Source organism: Haliotis rufescens, unplaced genomic scaffold (genome assembly GCF_023055435.1).
Source record: "Haliotis rufescens isolate VD_foot unplaced genomic scaffold, xgHalRufe1.0.p SCAF_11, whole genome shotgun sequence".
Lineage (NCBI taxonomy): Eukaryota > Metazoa > Mollusca > Gastropoda > Lepetellida > Haliotidae > Haliotis > Haliotis rufescens.
Genome location: NW_025963791.1, coordinates 28412743 through 28432409, shown reverse-complemented (window position 1 = coordinate 28432409; position 19667 = coordinate 28412743). Strand labels below are relative to the sequence as shown.

General features: G+C 39.2%; 1 protein-coding gene and 1 long non-coding RNA gene across 3 annotated transcripts; both read right to left on the bottom strand.

The window, feature by feature from the left end:
* LOC124132638 lies at positions 1–7877 on the bottom strand. The gene is made up of 5 exons (XR_007219972.1): positions 7695–7877; positions 6070–6183; positions 4673–4754; positions 457–618; positions 1–171 (listed from the first exon to the last, which is right to left on the bottom strand). It is a non-coding gene; the product is annotated as an uncharacterized LOC124132638 (long non-coding RNA).
* A 2216-nt stretch (positions 7878–10093) lies between these two features.
* Positions 10094–17175, bottom strand: LOC124132611. Of its 2 annotated transcripts, none has more exons than XM_046496610.2 (5): positions 17021–17175; positions 16225–16338; positions 12759–12840; positions 11573–11734; positions 10094–10905 (listed from the first exon to the last, which is right to left on the bottom strand). In XM_046496610.2, exons 1-5 carry the CDS (start codon positions 17153–17155, stop codon positions 10823–10825), a joined length of 576 nt encoding a protein of 191 aa, XP_046352566.2. In that variant the 5' UTR covers positions 17156–17175; the 3' UTR covers positions 10094–10822. The 2 variants fall into 2 exon arrangements, with proteins under 2 accessions (XP_046352566.2, XP_046352567.2); XM_046496611.2 differs by having other exon boundaries at positions 10094–10902.
* Positions 17176–19667: the final 2492 nt, after the last annotated feature.

Genomic DNA, 19667 nt, shown 5'->3' with positions numbered 1-19667 from the left:
AGGATGTGTATTGATGAACAGTCGTACGTGAACAGACAACAACAGGGATAACATATAAACTGTCCACACAGCAGTTGCCTTGCTACTGACAGGAAAGGGGTACGCTGAAAGCACCTGGATCCGTGATGCCTACTTTATGTCCGTTAAAGTATACCACTGTAGCTACTGAAGCTGAAACATAACAATGAATGTGGTCATTATCTATTTCAAGTGTCATACATTTGATCTATGCCAAAACATAAACTAATTGTAAAATTAAAACAACATTCAAGGTGTGCCTGCTCCACCATGGGTTTCAGACCAAAGTGTTGATAGAGCGAGTAGCGGAACATTCCCACGCTTCATCATGTATCGATCCCTTAAGAAGTTCTTATGTACACGTAGGAAAAATAAAACACACACTAACACTTACTCATCTGAGTTTATCCATATGTTACTAACGCACTGTGTACTCACGGGATTGTGCTGTATCGACGACTACCTGGAATGTTAGGACACAGCCGGGATTTGTATAGCTCACGGTGAAGTTGAGGGAGCCGAGAGGAAAGCGCCAGGTGTCAGATTTCAGCCAGTTTGGTCGGGTGCCGACGTAGCTGGATCCAACGAATGTACGCTCACCTACATAGGGGCAGAGCACTTATATAACTGTAACATATGAGCTGGTGGGTTTGAGTTTAACGCCTCCTTTAACAATAGTTCAGCCATGTATGTCAGATAAAGTCAAAGTAACTTCAGGACATCGAGGTTTACCATTTCGTGGAAATCGCCCATGAAGGGTATGGTGCAAACAGACCAAGGATGATAATCAGGATGAATGCTTGATTTGAATCCTCACCAGCGGATCTTTTTACCAGTGTATGGCATATTTATTTCCAAGATATAAATACCTCTGGCCGATCGTACAAAGCATTTGATGAAATGTACAATGTGGGAATAATCTGTCTAAATTTGAACAAGGTGAAGTTCAAGTATATCAAATTAATTATTGAAATTCTAAGTTTAAAAGCAAAATAGATATGTTTTATAGGTCTGACAAACATATGATATTTGTTGTAGACATGATAGATACGAACTTTATAGACAGGGATGGTTGTGATAAATCGGAGTTAAATAGCGACGTCTAATTTCTGAGTAGGCAGTGCACACGAGACAAAAGTGGTATTCAATTTCAACATAGTGAAAAGCATGACGTTCACAATACAATAGATTGTGGTTGCTGCAGCGAAATTTTAAAACGTATTATTTTCAGCACAAGTAAGAGAAGTTTCCGTTCGTAATGAAATTACGCTGTCAGTTTCGAGTTTTGTGTTAAACTATCGTGTCAGTTGAGTTGGCCGCAATCGTTAATACGTTGCTTTAACTTGTCTAATATATATTTCACAACCCACACAGTCTTGAATATTCCATGCATAACCAAAACCATGTCCAAATAAAAACATGACAATGTATAAGGATTCATAGAGGTATGTTTTATCCAATATTTTATTACTTTAGTAGCATGATATGTATATATCTTTTGTCTTCCACATTCTCCAAGGACATCACTGTTACTCCCTGAATTTCGTAAAGTCAGTATTCACTTGAAATGTTTTGTTTGAACCCTTTCTATTACATCATAGCTATAATATCTCCAAACCTGTTGATACCAGAAAAAACATGCTGTCAAACATTTTTCTGCGCATTCCAAAGACAAACTATCACATAAAGTGTTTAGTTTATAAATATGTTGCCGTACTCTATCAGCTTGTTGTGAAAGAATAGTAACTGCGCGAGTCAAAAAATAATTTTTTGTGAAAAAATATTACCAAGATACTTATAAAATGAAATGGTTTCTATTTGATTGCCTCTATTAAACCATGCTTCATGACTTTTTAAGTAACCACTGTGTCTAAAAAATTTTTTGTTTACTTATTTGAATTTAGTGTCATTCCCCATTTATCACAAAATGTGTCAATATAATCAATTGATTCGTGTAGGCGCCAAATACTATCAAAGGAGTTAACAACGTTGTGCAGATATTTGGTGCATCATTTGAAATACATATGCCTCTACAGTCTGTTTACTCGGAAACAAATTCATTAATAAATAATAGAAACACGTTTGGACTTATCATGCAACCTTTGCGTGTGCCGATACAACACTCTAAGAAATCTGTTACTCCTTTTTCAGTTTTGACACTTGATTTTAGTTTAGAATACATATCACGACAGTTAAAACCTTGCAATGAAATATAATTTAACAAACGAATATATAATCTAGACTAGTTATTCTCTTGAATTACAATTTATATTTACACAACCAAACGCCTAACTAAACTCATTGAAAAAGCAATACAATTTACCTTTAGATTTTGTTAAATATATACAAATCTTGCCATGAAGGGTAAACATAGGATCTAATGTTGAACAGCCTTTACGGAAACCAAACTGATTTTTAAAAAATAATATATCATTCATTTATGAATGTATGAAGTCTTTCGTTCAGAATACAGGACGAAATGCTATACCACGATAGTTAGCTACATTTGTGGTTGAGCCTTTCTTATGTATAGGAGAGATAACAGCTTTACACTAGAATTAGGAGTATACACCATAGTCCAGAAAACTATTGAATAGTTTTTGACAGATTGGTACGATATAGTCAATCTAAAGTTTAAAAAATTCAATTGGTAGTCCATCAAAACCAGCCGAATTTCAACTTTTCATGTTAAGAATAGTTGTCGGGATTTCGTTTTTAGTGATGTTACTATTTAAAACCATTGGATTACTTTGAGTGTAATCATTACACAGGAATTTGTCATAGTGATATATTTCTGTATTCATCGACATGATTTAGAAGTTCTTGAAAACAAGTTTACCTTTTATGCGCAGATATATTGCTAGTTACTCTCGTACGTCTCCAAACTTGCGAAATAGACTTTCTTGGAGTTCTTTAATTTTATTGAACTTTTCTCTCAATAACCATTTTATGGTTTTCCTTCTTAATTTCACAAACCTTTTTAAATTTTTGTTTAAGATATTTATATTTTTAACAAATCTTTATCAGTACTTGATTGTCTAAAGGCATTGATAGCTGAGAGTTTGTTGCGCTTTGATGAGCAGTCACGAGGCCTACAGTTTCGCCTCACACATGCAGCAGCTCTTTGATACTTGTAGAATTTGTTCAAACTTCAACATCTTTATTAACATCTTCCTCTATTTGTGAACGTATATCTTCAATAAGTGTTACGGAATGGTGGTTTCCTGTTTGTTTTTTTCATAAATATTTATAAAAAGGGAATACAAACAAATGAATCATTTTGAAATTTTGGAATATCTATCTAAACATTACACGAAAGGCAGAAGTGGTCAGAATCATTCATGACAGAACAGTGAAACATTTTTTAAACAGTCTGTATGACGAAGCAACCATGTAATCGACTGCACTTATACCATTACTTGCAAAACAAGTAACGATACCGTTTACGTCTTCCTGAAATCTGCCATTTAATACATGTAAAGAAAATTATTTGTAATAAACGTCTTCCAAAGTTATTTGTTTCTTTAGCTGTATTGTTTCCGGGTTTTGTAATCTCATCATCACCAAATTCATTTCAAATATTTTTGACACTATCATCAATAATAAAGTCGACATCTTCTCAATTTCTACAATTAAACCTGTTAGAATTACTCCAGCATCATACATATAATATATATCATATAATACACCTTCCAGTTCATCTCCACTATCTTTGTCTTTGCTAATGTCTGCGTAATCATGATACAAGTAAAACCATGTCTCAATAGGCAAACACAAGTGCTGCATTGTATCTCAGTGTACTAGCACTATAAATCGGCATCAGGCCGGTCTAGTACAAACAGCCACACACCCATGTGCATGCACGTCGCTATAAAAGTGCAATAATCTTGGACGCGACGTTAAACCCAATTTCACCTTATCTGCTAGCGCCTCGACATCCTAAATATACTGTTCTTGAGTAAGTACAGTAATATCCTTCCGAATACTGCGTGGATCTCGACAACAAAGGGCAATAACTTCACATATTTCACCGAGCCACAATGCCCTTGTATTATATGTGTTGTATCATTGACAGTATTGTATCTTATAAATAATCATCTAATGATAAATAATAGGACCCTTTTAAACTATCTTTACACCACCTTTAATTTAGCACTGTTGAAGGAAGAGTATCACCAGCACAAGGCACTGGACACTTTTGAAACGTGCATTGTATGGAGTATGGTTTTACGCCTCTTTGAGCAAAATTTCAGTAATGTCAGGTAGGGGGACACCAGGAATGGGCGTCACACATTGTACCCATGTGGCGAATCGACCGCTTTAATCACTAGGCTACCCAACCGCGCTGTACAAGTTCTACCTTGTTATGCAAATTTTGTTTGAACAATATCAAATAAAATCTTTTTTAATTAAACAATATCAAATAAAATACTTATTTATGTCTAATTAGAAATACTTATTAGGTGAGAGCTGAGGTAAAGTTACAAATTCAAAATTCTAGTGTCTTGTGTCCCACTACAGATGAATCACATACTAATTATCAAATAGTAAAGCCAAAACGGCAACGCCAGAGAATATCAGTAGATAACAATGGATAAGCACCTATATAAACGTCATTACATATGACAGTTATGGCCGTGACGTAGGCACCTACCTACGATGCAGTTTGGCAGTAACATGTCAGTGATGGCAACCTTGGTGCATGTGCCGTCAGCGTTGATGTCGTAGCGTGTTTTCTTCAAAGTCAAAATCACATTTACTGGGATGTATCTCACTAAACCTTAGACAATGTCACATACAATGTTTGGACTACACTAAGATAAAATACATACAAGCATACCTTAATAATCTGTATGCACCAGAGAAAGTGATACCACGATGAACTGTAGGTACATGATTGGGTGGCCTGTCTATGACCTGTTGGTACATGTTTCGGTCACACCACAATGTCGGATCCTCACTGAACCTGACATGAATGTTCGGTACCCGACTGAACCACATTTCAATGAACTGAGGGTTCACATGTTGATCACTATCTCAGTGAACTCTAGGTACCATATTTAACCATACCTCAATGGACTGTAACAGGATAATCCATTTCTCAGTGAACTGTGGGTACCATATTTAACCATACCTCAATGGACTGTAACAGGACGATACATATCTCAGTGAACTGTAGGTACCATATTTAACCATACCTTAATGGTCTGTAACAGGGTTAACTATATCTATCTTATACTTGACTAGCCTATACGTCAATGAACTATAACAGGATGAACTATATCTCTGTGAACTGTAGATATCAGATTGAACCATACCTCAATGAACTGTGTTGTCTGTTTGCTTGTTTGTTTATTTGTTGTTTAACGCCGCACTCAGCAATATTCGAGCTATTTGGCGGCGGTCTGTAAATAATCGAGCCTGGACAAAACAATCCAGTGATTGACATCAATCCACGCAATTGGGATACGATGACGCATCCACCAAGTCAGTGAGCCTGACCACCCGATCCCGTTTGTCGCCTCTTACGACAAGCATAGTCGCCTTTTACGGCAAGAATGGGTCTTCACGGGTCACAATGAACTGTAGATAACAGGGTGATCCATACTTCAATGAACTGTAGGTGTATTTCTTTCTGGCTTAACGCCGCACTGAGTAATATTCCAGCTATATGGTGTCAGTCTGTACATAATCGATGCTGGACAAGACAATCCAGTGATTGAAATCATTAGCATCGATCTCCGCAATTGGGATATGATGACTGTAGGTTACAGGTGAACCATACCTCAATGAACTGGAGGTACCAGGGTGAACCACACCTCAATGAACTCGGGTAACAAGGTGTACCATACCTCAATGCACCGTAGGTACCAGGTTGTACCATACCACATTAGTATGGATTTCTATGTTAAACAGCTAGGGAAATTGGGAAAGTATAACCGTACAGAAGACACGGCATACGAAAACTGTAAAATGGCCATATTGTTCGGTCTGTACTGGAGAATTCACTTTTTTGTGACGAATTCCCGATGTACAAATGCATGGAGCTACCTTGGCGTACGATATGACAACTCTGTTTGACTTCACACGTTGAGGTGATCCGTCCTTATATTACTGGGTGGCAGTGGCTACGTTGTTGAAGTCATAGTAGAAGTCAGCCGTTATCTAAATAAAACCAACAGAAACTTTCCATAAAATATGTAAAGGGGGAGATTTTACAGGCCATGTGATCAAACGTGGGAACGAATACTTTCCAGTGTGTACATTTCCGGTGGATAACTTCCAAATGTCTTAAAGTGGGTTTGGTTTGATGTGATAGTACTGTCAGAGTTTCAGTACAGGAGATTAAAGTACTACTTTATGAATTCTTTTGTTATCATTATTGAATAGTTTTATAAAGCCATTATATGTTATAATTATCATTCAAATTTTGTGTACTCAAGGGATTTATATTGACGCTCGTATCTCGTATACGTCACACATATAACACACATTTAACGGAAGCGGGAAAACAGATGCCAAGCCACATTTGCAACGCACCCGAGAAGACACCAGCGGTACAGGAGGAGATCCTGTTTCAAGCAGTATATAACATTCATTTTTAAGACAAATATTTCCCCAGAATACTATTTGTTTGATATCAATTTTAAAAGATTTAGAGTAGCTTTAGCACAGTTTAGATGCAACTCTCATAGACTTAGAGTCCAAGTAGGCAGACATAGAAACGTACCTAAAGAATTGAGAATATATGAGGAATACGATTTAAATGTGCCTAAAGATGAATGTCATTTCCTGTTAGTCTGTCCAAAATACGACCATCTAAGGAGTAATTATTTAGAACTGCGTTTTAATGTACATGCCTATCAACAAAAAATCGATCAGGCCAATAACTGATAAAGATACTCTTAAAAGCTATCAATGTTCATTTATCATGCTATGTTAATTAGAATATGACCTGTTAAACGGATCTACACCCATTCCCGAAAACAGAATTGTACTACGGCCCTGAGGCCTTTCAGTATGGAATAAAACTTCATTGCGCATATCCTTAGACTACATGGTGAAGTTCACACAATGTAAAACACATGTATAATAATACCCTTATACATGTTTATAATCACAGAAAGACATTTGTATTTGAGTCAATGTATGTGGATATTTACGTTTAAGGGAGATACATAATGATAAATATCATTGAGCTATTACAAAGGTACACATTCTATTGTCTCACCTTACAATATAATACCAGCTTCTGTTTGGTTATTAAAGAGCGGGCTTTTATTTTTCATGGAGCCTATGTTCCCCGAGACGTGAGTCGATGGGTACATAGGTTCACACGGAACACATCCAAGGTAATGTGCATATGTCGAATAAGTATCCTTGAGTTGACATAAACCGATGTTTATCCGAATGCATTCGGTAAAGGGAAGTAACTCGTTTCGTTTTGTCTCCTACGAGTTTTTTAATTCGGTGAAGCTGCGGACATGTATGAAGGAAAGTCGGTGAGATGAATTCGTTGCCAAGCGATCTTTCGGGGCATATGGTGTGATATACCCTGTGTGTAAACCTATGTACCCATCGCCTCACGTCACGGGAAACATAGGCTCATACACATGATACATCACACCATATACCCCCCGAGACCGGTTGACAACTTATAATGTGGTTTAACTTACACTGTTTCCTTTAGAGGGCTGACGAACGTCGAACATAGTGGCTGACCATTTGTAGTCCACACAACAAGGTGTGGTCTCCGCCTTGATGGCCGCCAGACTGGACAGTGTGACCAAGAGTAGCAACATCATGGACATCAAACACAGGAATGAATGGAGTGATCCGACCGCTAGTTTTATCGTCATATTTAGTCACTGGTTACGTTTCTGTGAGTGTTTATATATTTACTTGATAAAATCGGGAACATCGTTGTATCTAATCACAGTTAAACGATTGCGTTTCAGCGTAATTTGGGAACGCCGAACAGTAAGATAAGTGAAACAAGCTTGAAATTTTTAAGAGAAAGACCTTACTAGCAACCGTTTGCGATGTATGTGGATAGAAGTTGAACGGTAGAATCAACAGTAGTTCCTCATCAGAAACACACGGTAGCACTGGTTCGATCGAACGGACCCTTTTCAAGATAAGCATTCAGTGCACATTATGCAATATGGGTCAAAGTTGCGCAAGAGGACGTGCACATTTTATACATATCTGTACTTTGGACTATATTGTTTATGAGGTCAAAGGAACTTATAAGTTGGCTAGGGTACTCTGACCAAGAGCCACACTACATTAATGCGTTGTATATTTCGTAATGGAATCGGTAAAATATTCTGGCATTATGCTAATGCTCTGTCCTTGACACTGCTCTTCTTAATGCTAGTTCAACAGTTATCTTATCGCATGTTGTTCCGGCTTGTATATCGTAAGTAATGCGATCTTGGCTGTTCAGTTTGTCTTAAATGTGTATTTTATTTTTAGATATATATATTTCAATGAAGACTAATTAATGTAAAGTTTGCCTAACTCTGTGAAACTGCGGACATGTATGACTGAAAGTCGGGGAGCATAGGCTCACACGCAGGGTAGATCACACTATATACCCCCAACCCACCCCACCCACCCTGAAAATTTTATTTTGAAACTTTGTACACCGCTGTCCCACATGACGACCTTCAGGGAAAACTTCATTCCTTGATCCATGGTGCTTGTCACAAAACGTGGTGACCATGGATGCAGGTAGGTCCATTGTTCACATGACAAAAACACGGAGACATGGTACAAGTCAACAGGGAATTCAATCGGATGTCAATTGGTCACTGATTCAATTTTCCCTTTCTGTTAAGCAATTTTCGAGCAGCTTCAGCCTTAGGTGTCCCCATTTCACACCTTTTGAGCTACAATCAAGCGTACTCTTTCTGTGAAAGTGCGTCATACGACTATTGCTTAAAATTAAAGGGTAACAGCATTCAAGGTCATTACAAAGCTTTAAAAATGTTTTATTGTAGACATGTGGAGGACATTTCCAAATTTGGTGCATCAGTGACCTAGATGATGTCCGATGTTATTACTTGTTTTGACAATATGTTCTCGTCTTTTATTGAGGCGAACAACTAACGTGCCTTTACATGTGGATGTAAAGGGTGTCATATATTTTTGCGAACACCTTATATCATCACTATTTCATAGTGATGCGTATAATTATGGAATTGATCGTATCCCTTTCATTTCTATGCATGTGGTGTATGTTGACAAAGTTGAATTGATTTCACTGTATGGTTTAATCAAAGGGTGAGTGTTGGGGGAGATTCAAACAAGGCCCCCTTTCACTAATCAATATTGGCACAAAGGAAAATTAATGTTTATATCAGTAACGTAATTTTTAATTATTTCCTTTAAACAAATAAAAGGAGATTTTTGCGTTATTCAACACTAAAACACTTACAGTTCGTGTAACAGTTCCTTTAGCAGAAATGAAAATATGTTTTCACTGAATGCTGATTTCTAGCTAGTCAATTCAATGCCTATTCCCCGTCCCCCATTCGGGAAAATGGGAAGTTTACAGATATAAACTTTATCATGTTGAGCAAAACACCAATGTTGAAATCATTTCATCAGAATAATGCCTGTATTTAACGACTAATTAGGAAAGGAAAGGGTTTTAATATTTCTGAATAGTTCAAGTGATTACATAATAGTACACAATACCTCAATACTGTTCTTGCTGCTGTTACCTCTTAACACAATGTACTTGTATGTACATCTAATAGAGATGAACTTTCAACAAAGCAGAATTCTCAGCTTTTTTTGACAGAATACCAAGCAATTTCTTGAAAGGCTAGGGAACTTGTTTGAGAAATGTGGGATACCAGTATGTAATGTTATGTATATAGCCTTGTGTAAAAGTAAACTTGAAGGTTTAATGTATTATCTAGGTGGTTATACGTTGTCTCTGTTGTTTTGTTGTTTTGCATCTATCGAGACCATTGATGGTCAATCCGTTATTAACAATCAATTTGAATATACAAAAAATAATCCCTTTGAATTTGGGATATCAAATAAATAACAGCGCCCTAAAGCCTGAAATTGTAGACGAAGACATCGTACATGCGTTTATTTGTAATATTTCAAATGACGTAAGGAAGTCGTAATCTTTCTGAGATTGCACCAAGATACACTGTTCATCCGCTACCGTTGCAGCGTACCTCAGTTAATACATTGTTTACCTGCTACTGTTGTGGAGAACCTCAGTCAATATACTGTTCACTTGCTGCTGTTGTGGAGTACCTCAGTCAATACACTGTTCACCTGCTACTGTTGCAGAGTATCTCAGTCAATTCACTGTTCACCTGCTACTGTTGTGGAGTACCTCAATCAAATCACTGTTCACCTATTACCGTTGCACAGTATCTCAGCTAATACACTGTTCACCTGCTACTGTTATATAGTATCTCAGTCAATTCACTTTTCACCTCTTACTGTTGCAGAGTAACTCAGCCAATTCACTGTCCGCCTACTGCTGTTGCAGAGTACCTCAGTAAATGTACTTTTCACCTGCTACTGTTGTGGAGATCCTCATCAAACACACTGTTCACCTGCTACTGTTGTGGAGAACATCAAGCTTCATATTGTGTGTTATTGACAGGTAAACTTTTCACCTGTCTGATAATATTACACGACCAATTGAGAACATACAAGTACAATACTTTGAAAGATATGTATTGATAAAAAACCATTTGTAAATATTAAACAAATGAAACACAACAACAGGGATAACATATAAACTATGACCACTGCAGATGCATTGCTATAGGCAGGAGAGGGGGACGGCAAAAGCAGCTGGATCCGTGATGCCTGCTTTATATCCGTTGAAGTATACCACTGTATCTACTGAAACACAACAATGAATGTGATTATCATATATGATAGTGATAATACACTTGATTTTTATACCAAAACATAACATTAACTCAAGAATTAAAACATCGAAAAAACAGATGTACATGCTCCAGAACTAGTTTCACACAGATGGCCATGATCCAGATGTACAAACTCCACCATTAGTTTCACACCGACCCAGATAGCCATGCTCCACAACTGGTTTCACACCGATCCAGATGGACATGCTCCACTTTTGATTTCACATCTATCCAGATGGACATACTCCACACTTGGTTTCACACTTATCCAGATTGACATGCTCCACCATTGGTTTCACATCGATCCAGATGGACATGCTCCACTTTTGGTTTCACACCGATCCGGATGAACATGCTCCACCATTGCTTTCACACTCATCCAGATGGACATGCTCCACCATTGGTTTCATACCAATCCAGATGTACATACTCCACCATTGGTTTCACACCCATCCAAATGGAAATGCTCCATCACTGGTTACACACCAATGAGAGTAGCGAGTGGCGCACATTCACACACTTTCTTTTCCTTAAAAATATCTTTTATGGTGCTACGATAATGTATAGAAAAATAAAACACGCACTAAAACTTACTCAGCTGAGTTAATCTATATGTTACTAACGCACTGTGTACTCACGGGATTGTGTTGTATCGACGACTCCCTGGAATGTTAGGATGCAGTCGGGATTTGTATAGCTCACGGTGTAGTTGAGGGTGTCGATAGAAAAGAACCAGGTGTCAGTTTTCAGCCCGCTTGCCTCGGTGCCGACATAGCTGGAGCCAAGGTATGTTCTCTCGCCTACATGGCAGGAGACCACTTATATTACTGTACACATATGAGCTTGGGTTTGGGTTTTAGGCCACTTGTAACACTATTTCAGTTATGTGTGCCAGATAACGTGAGAGCAACTACCATTGTATCGCAACACGTCGAGGTTTACAATTTCGTGGAAGTCTACCATGACGAGTATGGTGTAAACAGACGAAGGATGTTAATTGGGGTGAATGTTGGATTTGAATCCTTACCAGCGGATCCTGACAACTAAGGGAAATAACGATGTTTTTCCCCACAGCAAACCCGGGCCCTTGTATGATATGTGTTGTGTCATTGCCAACATTCAATTTTATAAATATTCCTCTAATATTGATAATGAATCATAGGGTCCTATTAGACTATGTTTATACAGGCTTGGAGGGAAGAGTACCACGAGCACCAGAGCGCTGGAATGTTTCGACAGAAGTGAAGGAGTCAATGTAGTGCTTTAGTATGGTTTTATGCCGCTTTTAGCAATATTCCAGTAATATCAGGGTGGCGGACACCCTAAACGGGCTTCACACTCTGTGCCAATGTAGGAAATCGACTAGACTACCACACCGTTCTTCCTTGTCATGCAGATTTTGTTTAAAATACCAAATTAAAACATAGGCCAAAAGAATTATGTATTTCTATTAAATAGTTATTAAGTAAAAACTGATTAAAGTTAACAGATCCTGTTAAATATCAAGAACCTCCGTTAATACTGTTCAACAACAACACGCACAACATAGAGATATCTGCCATTACATCAAATCGAAATGTGAAACCAATTACAACCGAACATTATCAAGATGGACATAGAGAGGTTTCCAACCCTGACTGTAGGCAAATTTAGATATTGAAATTTTAAAGATCAAATAACCGTCAAATATCTTGTGCCCTGCTTCAGATAAATAGTAACATCAAGACGACAACGAAATAGAACAATAATAAAAAAAACAATGGATAAGCATCTATATAAACGTGATGAACATAGGGCAAATGTGACAGTGCAGAAGGTACCTACCTATGATGCAGTTTGGCAGTAACTGGTTAGGGTGGGCAACCTTGGTGCATGTGCCGTCAGCGGCGATGTTGTAGCGTTCTCTCTACAAAGTCAAAATCACATTTACTGGGATGTATCTCACTGTATCTTAGAAAAGGGTACATGCAATGATGCAGCGTTTTGGACTACACCAAGATGTCCTTGAAATAGGCCGCGTAAAAGATGGTATTTGTTGTTACCCTGCCTGACACTCCGGATGAAGGGGCTGGTCGGCTCGGTGTCACTATACCGTGTCTGAGTTGGGTATTCATGTTAAGCTGCTGCATGGTATCTCAGTGGGCTAGAACTATAAAATCGGCTTTAAGTCCGAACAAGTACAAGCAGCCACAAACACACACACACACACACGTGCATGCACGTCGCTATATAAGTGCAAACATTTGGACGCGACGTTAAATCCCATTTCACATCTTCTCGCCACATAGGATTGTAGGTACACATGATCCCTATCTCAATTACCTGTAGGTACATAGGTTAGTCCCTATCTCAGTAAACTGTACATGCAAGTACTCGATGAACAGTAGGCACATAGGTTGGCACCTATCTCAATGAACTGTAGGTAAATAACTTGGTCCCTATCACAGTTAACTGTATGAACAATATTGAGCCATACCTCAAACAACTGTAGGTAACAGACTGAGCCATACCTCAAACAACTGTAGATAACAGACTGAGCCATACCTCAAACAACTGTAGGTAACAGACTGAGCCATAACTCAAACAACTGAAGGTAATAGACTGAGCCATAACTCAAACAACTGTAGGTAACAGGCTGAGCCATAACTCAAACAACTGTAGGTAACAGACTGAACCATACCTCAAACAACTGTAGGTAACAGGCTGAGCCATACCTCAAACAACTGTAGGTAACAGACTGAGCCATACCTTAAACAACTGAAGGTAACAGACTGAGCCATAACTCAAACAACTGTAGGTAACAGACCGAACCACGCCTCAATGAACAGTGGGTAACAGATTGAGCCATACCTCAATGACCTGTGGGTAACAGACTGAGCCATAACTCAAACAACTGTGGGTAACAGACTGAGCCATAACACAATGAACTGTGGGTAACAGACTGAGCCATAACTCAAACAACTGAAGGTAATAGACTGAGCCATAACTCAAACAACTGTAGGTAACAGACTGAACCATACCTCAAACAACTGTAGGTAACAGACTGAGCCATACCTCAAACAACTGTAGGTAACAGACTGAGCCATACCTCAAACAACTGTAGGTAACAGACTGAGCCATACCTCAAACAACTGAAGGTAACAGACTGAGCCATAACTCAAACAACTGTAGGTAACAGACTGAGCCATAACTCAAACAACTGAAGGTAACAGACTGTACCATACCTCAAACAACTGTAGGTAACAGACTGAGCCATACCTCAAACAACTGTGAGTAACAGACCGAACCACGCCTCAATGAACAGTGGGTAACAGATTGAGCCATACCTCAATGACCTGTGGGTAACAGACTGAGCCATAACTCAAACACCTGTGGGTAACAGACTGAGCCATAACACAATGAACTGTGGGTAACAGACTGAGCCATAACTCAAACAACTGAAGGTAACAGACTGAGCCATAACTCAAACAACTGTAGGTAACAGACTGAACCATACCTCAAACAACTGTAGGTAACAGGCTGAGCCATACCTCAAACAACTGTAGGTAACAGACTGAGCCATACCTTAAACAACTGAAGATAACAGACTGAGCCATAACTCAAACAACTGTAGGTAACAGACCGAACCACGCCTCAATGAACAGTGGGTAACAGATTGAGCCATACCTCAATGACCTGTGGGTAACAGACTGAGCCATAACTCAAACAACTGTGGGTAACAGACTGAGCCATAACACAATGAACTGTGGGTAACAGACTGAGCCATAACTCAAACAACTGAAGGTAATAGACTGAGCCATAACTCAAACAACTGTAGGTAACAGACTGAACCATACCTCAAACAACTGTAGGTAACAGACTGAGCCATACCTCAAACAACTGTAGGTAACAGACTGAGCCATACCTCAAACAACTGTAGGTAACAGACTGAGCCATACCTCAAACAACTGAAGGTAACAGACTGAGCCATAACTCAAACAACTGTAGGTAACAGACTGAGCCATAACTCAAACAACTGAAGGTAACAGACTGTACCATACCTCAAACAACTGTAGGTAACAGACTGAGCCATACCTCAAACAACTGTGAGTAACAGACCGAACCACGCCTCAATGAACAGTGGGTAACAGATTGAGCCATACCTCAATGACCTGTGGGTAACAGACTGAGCCATAACTCAAACACCTGTGGGTAACAGACTGAGCCATAACACAATGAACTGTGGGTAACAGACTGAGCCATAACTCAAACAACTGAAGGTAACAGACTGAGCCATAACTCAAACAACTGTAGGTAACAGACTGAGCCATAACTCAAACAACTGTAGGTAACAGACTGAGCCATAACTCAAACAACTGTGGGTAACAGACTGAGCCATAACTCAAACAACTGTGGGTAACAGACTGAGCCATAACTCAAACAACTGTAGGTAACAGACTGAGCCATAACTCAAACAACTGAAGGTAACAGACTGCACCATACCTCAATGAACTGTAGGTAACAGACTGAGCCATACCTCAATGAACTGTGGGTAACAGACTGCACCATACCTCAATGAACTGTGGGTAACAGACAGCCATAACTCAAACAACTGTAGGTAACAGAGTGAGCCATACCTCAATGACCAGTGGGTAACAGACTGAACCATACCTCAATAAACTGGGTAACAGACTGAACCATACCTCAAACAACTTTAGGTAACAGACTTGGCCATAACTCAAACAACTGTAGGTAACAGACTGAGCCATACCTCAAGGAGCTGGGGGTAACAGGTTGAACAATACCTCAATAAACTGGGTATTAGACTGAACCATACCTTAATAAACTGTGGGTATAAAACTGAGCAATACCTCAAACAACTGTGGGTAACAGACAGAACCACACCTCAATGAACTGTAGGTATCAGGCTGAACCATACCTCAGTGAAATGTAGGTAACAGACTGAACCTTACCTCATTAAACTGTAGGTAACATGGAGAACTATACCTCACTGAACTGTAGGCAACATGGAGAACCATACCTCATTGAACTTTAGGTAACATGGAGAACCATACCTTATTGAAGTGTAGGTAACATGGAGAACCATACCTCATTGAACTGTAGGTAACATGGAGAACCATACCTCATTGAACTGTAGGTAACATGGAGAACCATACCTCAATGAACTGTGGGTAACAGACTAAACCATACCTCATTGAACTGTAGGTAACAGGGAGAACGATACATCATACTACAAAATTACATGGATTACTCTATGATAAATTTGCGATGTACAAATGAATAATGTTACCTTGGAGGACGATATGACAACTCTGTTTGACTTCACACGTTGAGGTGATCCGTACTTATAGTACTGGGTGGCAGTAGCTTCGTTGTTGAAGTCATAGTAGAACTCAGCCGTTATCTAAATAAAAGCAACAAAACCCTTTTCATAAGGTATGTAAGAGAGTAGATTTCACAGACCATGTGAGTACTTTCCAGGGTTTACTTTTCCAGCTGATAACAACAACACAACAACACAAATTAATATAGACTGAATAACAAATTAATAAGTTCTGGTGTTACCATTATAGAATGTTTTTATAAATTATGTTATCTAATAATTACCATTCCAGCTCCGTGTCCTGAAGTGAACTATATTGATACTCGTACCTCGTACACGTCACACATATAACAACACATTTAAATTTAAGTGGAAGTATACCAACAGATGCCTGATCATATTTAGGTTGTTGATCCTCTTTTGTCCTTGCTCCCTTCCTAAAAGTTAAAATAACTCCAAAATCACACCTAAGAAGGCAGTAGTCGTACAGAGGTGGTCGTGTTTTAACCAACATATAACTTCATTGCACATCCTTAGACTGCAGAGATGTTCACATCGTGCATATCACACATGTAGAATATCCTTAGAAAGGTCACAGCAAGATTCCAATGCCTTTACTATGGGATGGCAGCAGGGTACATTTGTATTTGAGGCAAAGTATTTGAATATTTACGTTCAAAGGAGGTACAGAATAATAGATATAATTACAACTATTACTATTACAAACACCTAAAGATACACATGCAAGTGTTGTGTAACTTACACTATTTCCTTGGGAGGGCTGGCTAACGTCGAACATAGTGGCTGACCATTGATTGGCAATACAGCAAGGTGTGGGCTGAGCATTGATGGCCGCCAGACAGGACAAAGAGACCAAGAGAAGCAGCATCATTGACATCAAACGTGGAATGAAATGGAATATACCGACCGCTAGTTTTATAGTCATTAGATACGTTTCTGCGAGTGTTTGTATATTAACTTGGTTAAATCGGGGACATTGTTCTATTTGATCACAGATTGCGTTGATAATAGATTGCGCTTAGGCGTTAGTTGAGGACACCGAACTGTATGATAAGTGAAACAAGTTTGAAACAAATGGTAGACAGGCATTGCTGACAACAGTCTGCAATTTAGATGGATGCACGTTAAACATTAGAGCCAACAGTTTTCGGTTCATCATCACAAACATACAATAGGGTTGGTTCGATCGAACGGACCCTATTCAAGATTAGAATTTAGTGGATATTTCGCAATATGAGTTGCGCAAGAGGACGTGTATTTATTTTATACATATCTCTCCTTTGTACCATTTGAGGTCAAGGAAACACACGTCTTCCCACTGTTTTAGAGCTGGTATCAACTCTTGTCTGTTGGCGAGAGGGTGTGGTCGGACTTCAACTCGCCTTTCTAACGCCACCGTAAGGAACGACTTCTTGAAGGCGGCAAGCAGATGTCTCTTCACCTCTGCGACGGTAAACACACTGTCTGCCATTGACAGAATCTTGTTACGTCCGTAAAGACCACGCGTTGCCAATCACGACGCTGCCACCGTCGCAGTACTGTATTTGCCAATCGTATTCGTCTGCGTCGATGTTCAGCAGTCAACATCCGTCCTCTGAACGGTCGGTAGGCCCTGATACCTGCTGCCCCAAGTCTTCTGGTCACTGTGTGTATACTCATCCGCCGACCAAAAGCATTCCTGCCGATGACGTCACTGTGAGGAAGCGGCTGGGTGCAACGTTCGCAGATGCCGTCTTCCTGTGGCGTAGTGACCCCTGGTCTCCCTGTCCGGGCCTGTCCGATGTCCTTCCAGTCTGTCTGAAACGCTGCATAACGTTTAAATTGCCAAAAGTTCTTGCAACGTAGGTGCGCGTGGCCCCCATCTGAAACATCCCAATTGCTCGCTCACGGTTGTTCTGATATTAGTCTTGGCATTTCAAATGTGTTTTGTTTACTATGTGGATGTTTGACATTGCTACTGTGCAGTTTTTATACCCCTGTGGCACGTGCATTTCTTCCAGCAATGACATATCGTGATTTTGACATTTTTCGCCTTTTCTCAAAAACACGTGCGCATTGCCAGTAATAAGTACAGGTACAGGAGTAGGTGTTTGTGCCTTGGGTCTGAACCAGTACAATTAATTTAAAATCACATTATCTTCAAGTCTGCAAATTTACATATAATAGTATCATTCATAAAGCTCTTTTAGAAATGATGTTAAGGCATCCTTTAGCAAGTTGGTCCGTTTTGGTTAAAAATATATTAAACCAATTTGGTTTCGGGTATGTTTGGCGGGATCAAGTAATAGTAAATGAAACTTGATGTTTGCCTGAATCTAAGCAGCGGAATCATGATACATACACACAAATGTGCAGAAATGTTTTTTATCCAGCCTTACCTACGCCATGAAACCAGACTTCATCTTGGTATGAAGGATCCCTTATATTCTGCCATGCATCTTAACAGTATTGATGTAAAAGTACCGCGTAGTTCAAGCACGTTAAAGGAACAGTTTATAATCGAAAAGAAGAGATGGGTTAAACCCAAATTACAGCTAGAACAGTGTTTGTGTTCGTTTTGTGAGTGATTGAGTTGGGTTTCACGCCGCTTTTTTTAAGTATTCAAGTTATATCGCGGCGTGTCAGCTTAATGTGGGAGGAAAGCCCGAAGTGATGCAGTCTCAGACGTTTACAACTTCAGTGAAACCCACGAGCACGGGTATGGTGCTGACAAACCTAGAAATATTATCGGGGCGAACCGGGATTCGAACCCACGATCATAGGTTTCTGGCGTGCCCAAGGGACACAACTCTGCACACCGATTCGCGGCGCCTTAGACGACTGGGCCACCCGTGCCCCCTGTTCGTTTTGTGAAACTGATATAGAGGAAGAATGCCCTTTTTTCAATAATATGTCTAAAGTATTTGGAATTAATACCATTGTATTTTCCAAATTACTCATATGTACACTCTAGTGTTTTCAAATTCCTTTTATCTATCTATAGTGATTTCAATATTTAGCGATTCAGTGCATATTTCGCAATAAAAGTTGCGAAACACGAAATGTACGCAACTTAATCATGTCTGATCTTTGGACGATTTGTTTCTAAGGTCAAGGAGACTGGCAATCTGTCCCTCTTCCCACACGGGGCCGATTACAGGGGTGTTTTGAGATCCACACTACACACATCCATTGTACATTACTAAGTCCGCCTGTTATTACTTTGTCCGTCAGAGATTACACTTATGGGTGACACGAAATGGCCATGCTGATGACTTTATGCTTGTACTCTGCCCTTGCCTCTAATCGGCCGCTGCAAATATTTTAAACTTCAAGGTCAACTGTCATTTGTTGGCATGTTAATTCAGATAATTGTATATTGACCGATTGTCTTTGTATAATAAACCATT

Excerpts from the sequence above, each read along its gene's own strand:
- LOC124132611 (XM_046496610.2), bottom strand. The coding sequence starts at position 17,155 with ATGTCAATGATGCTGCTTCTCTTGGTCTCTTTGTCCTGTCTGGCGGCC. Across the intron at positions 16,339-17,020 it reads AGCCCTCCCAAGGAAATAGT|ATAACGGCTGAGTTCTACTA; the intron begins GTAAGTTACACA and ends GCTTTTATTTAG. Across the intron at positions 12,841-16,224 it reads TTGTCATATCGTCCTCCAAG|AGAGAACGCTACAACATCGC; the intron begins GTAACATTATTC and ends TTGACTTTGTAG.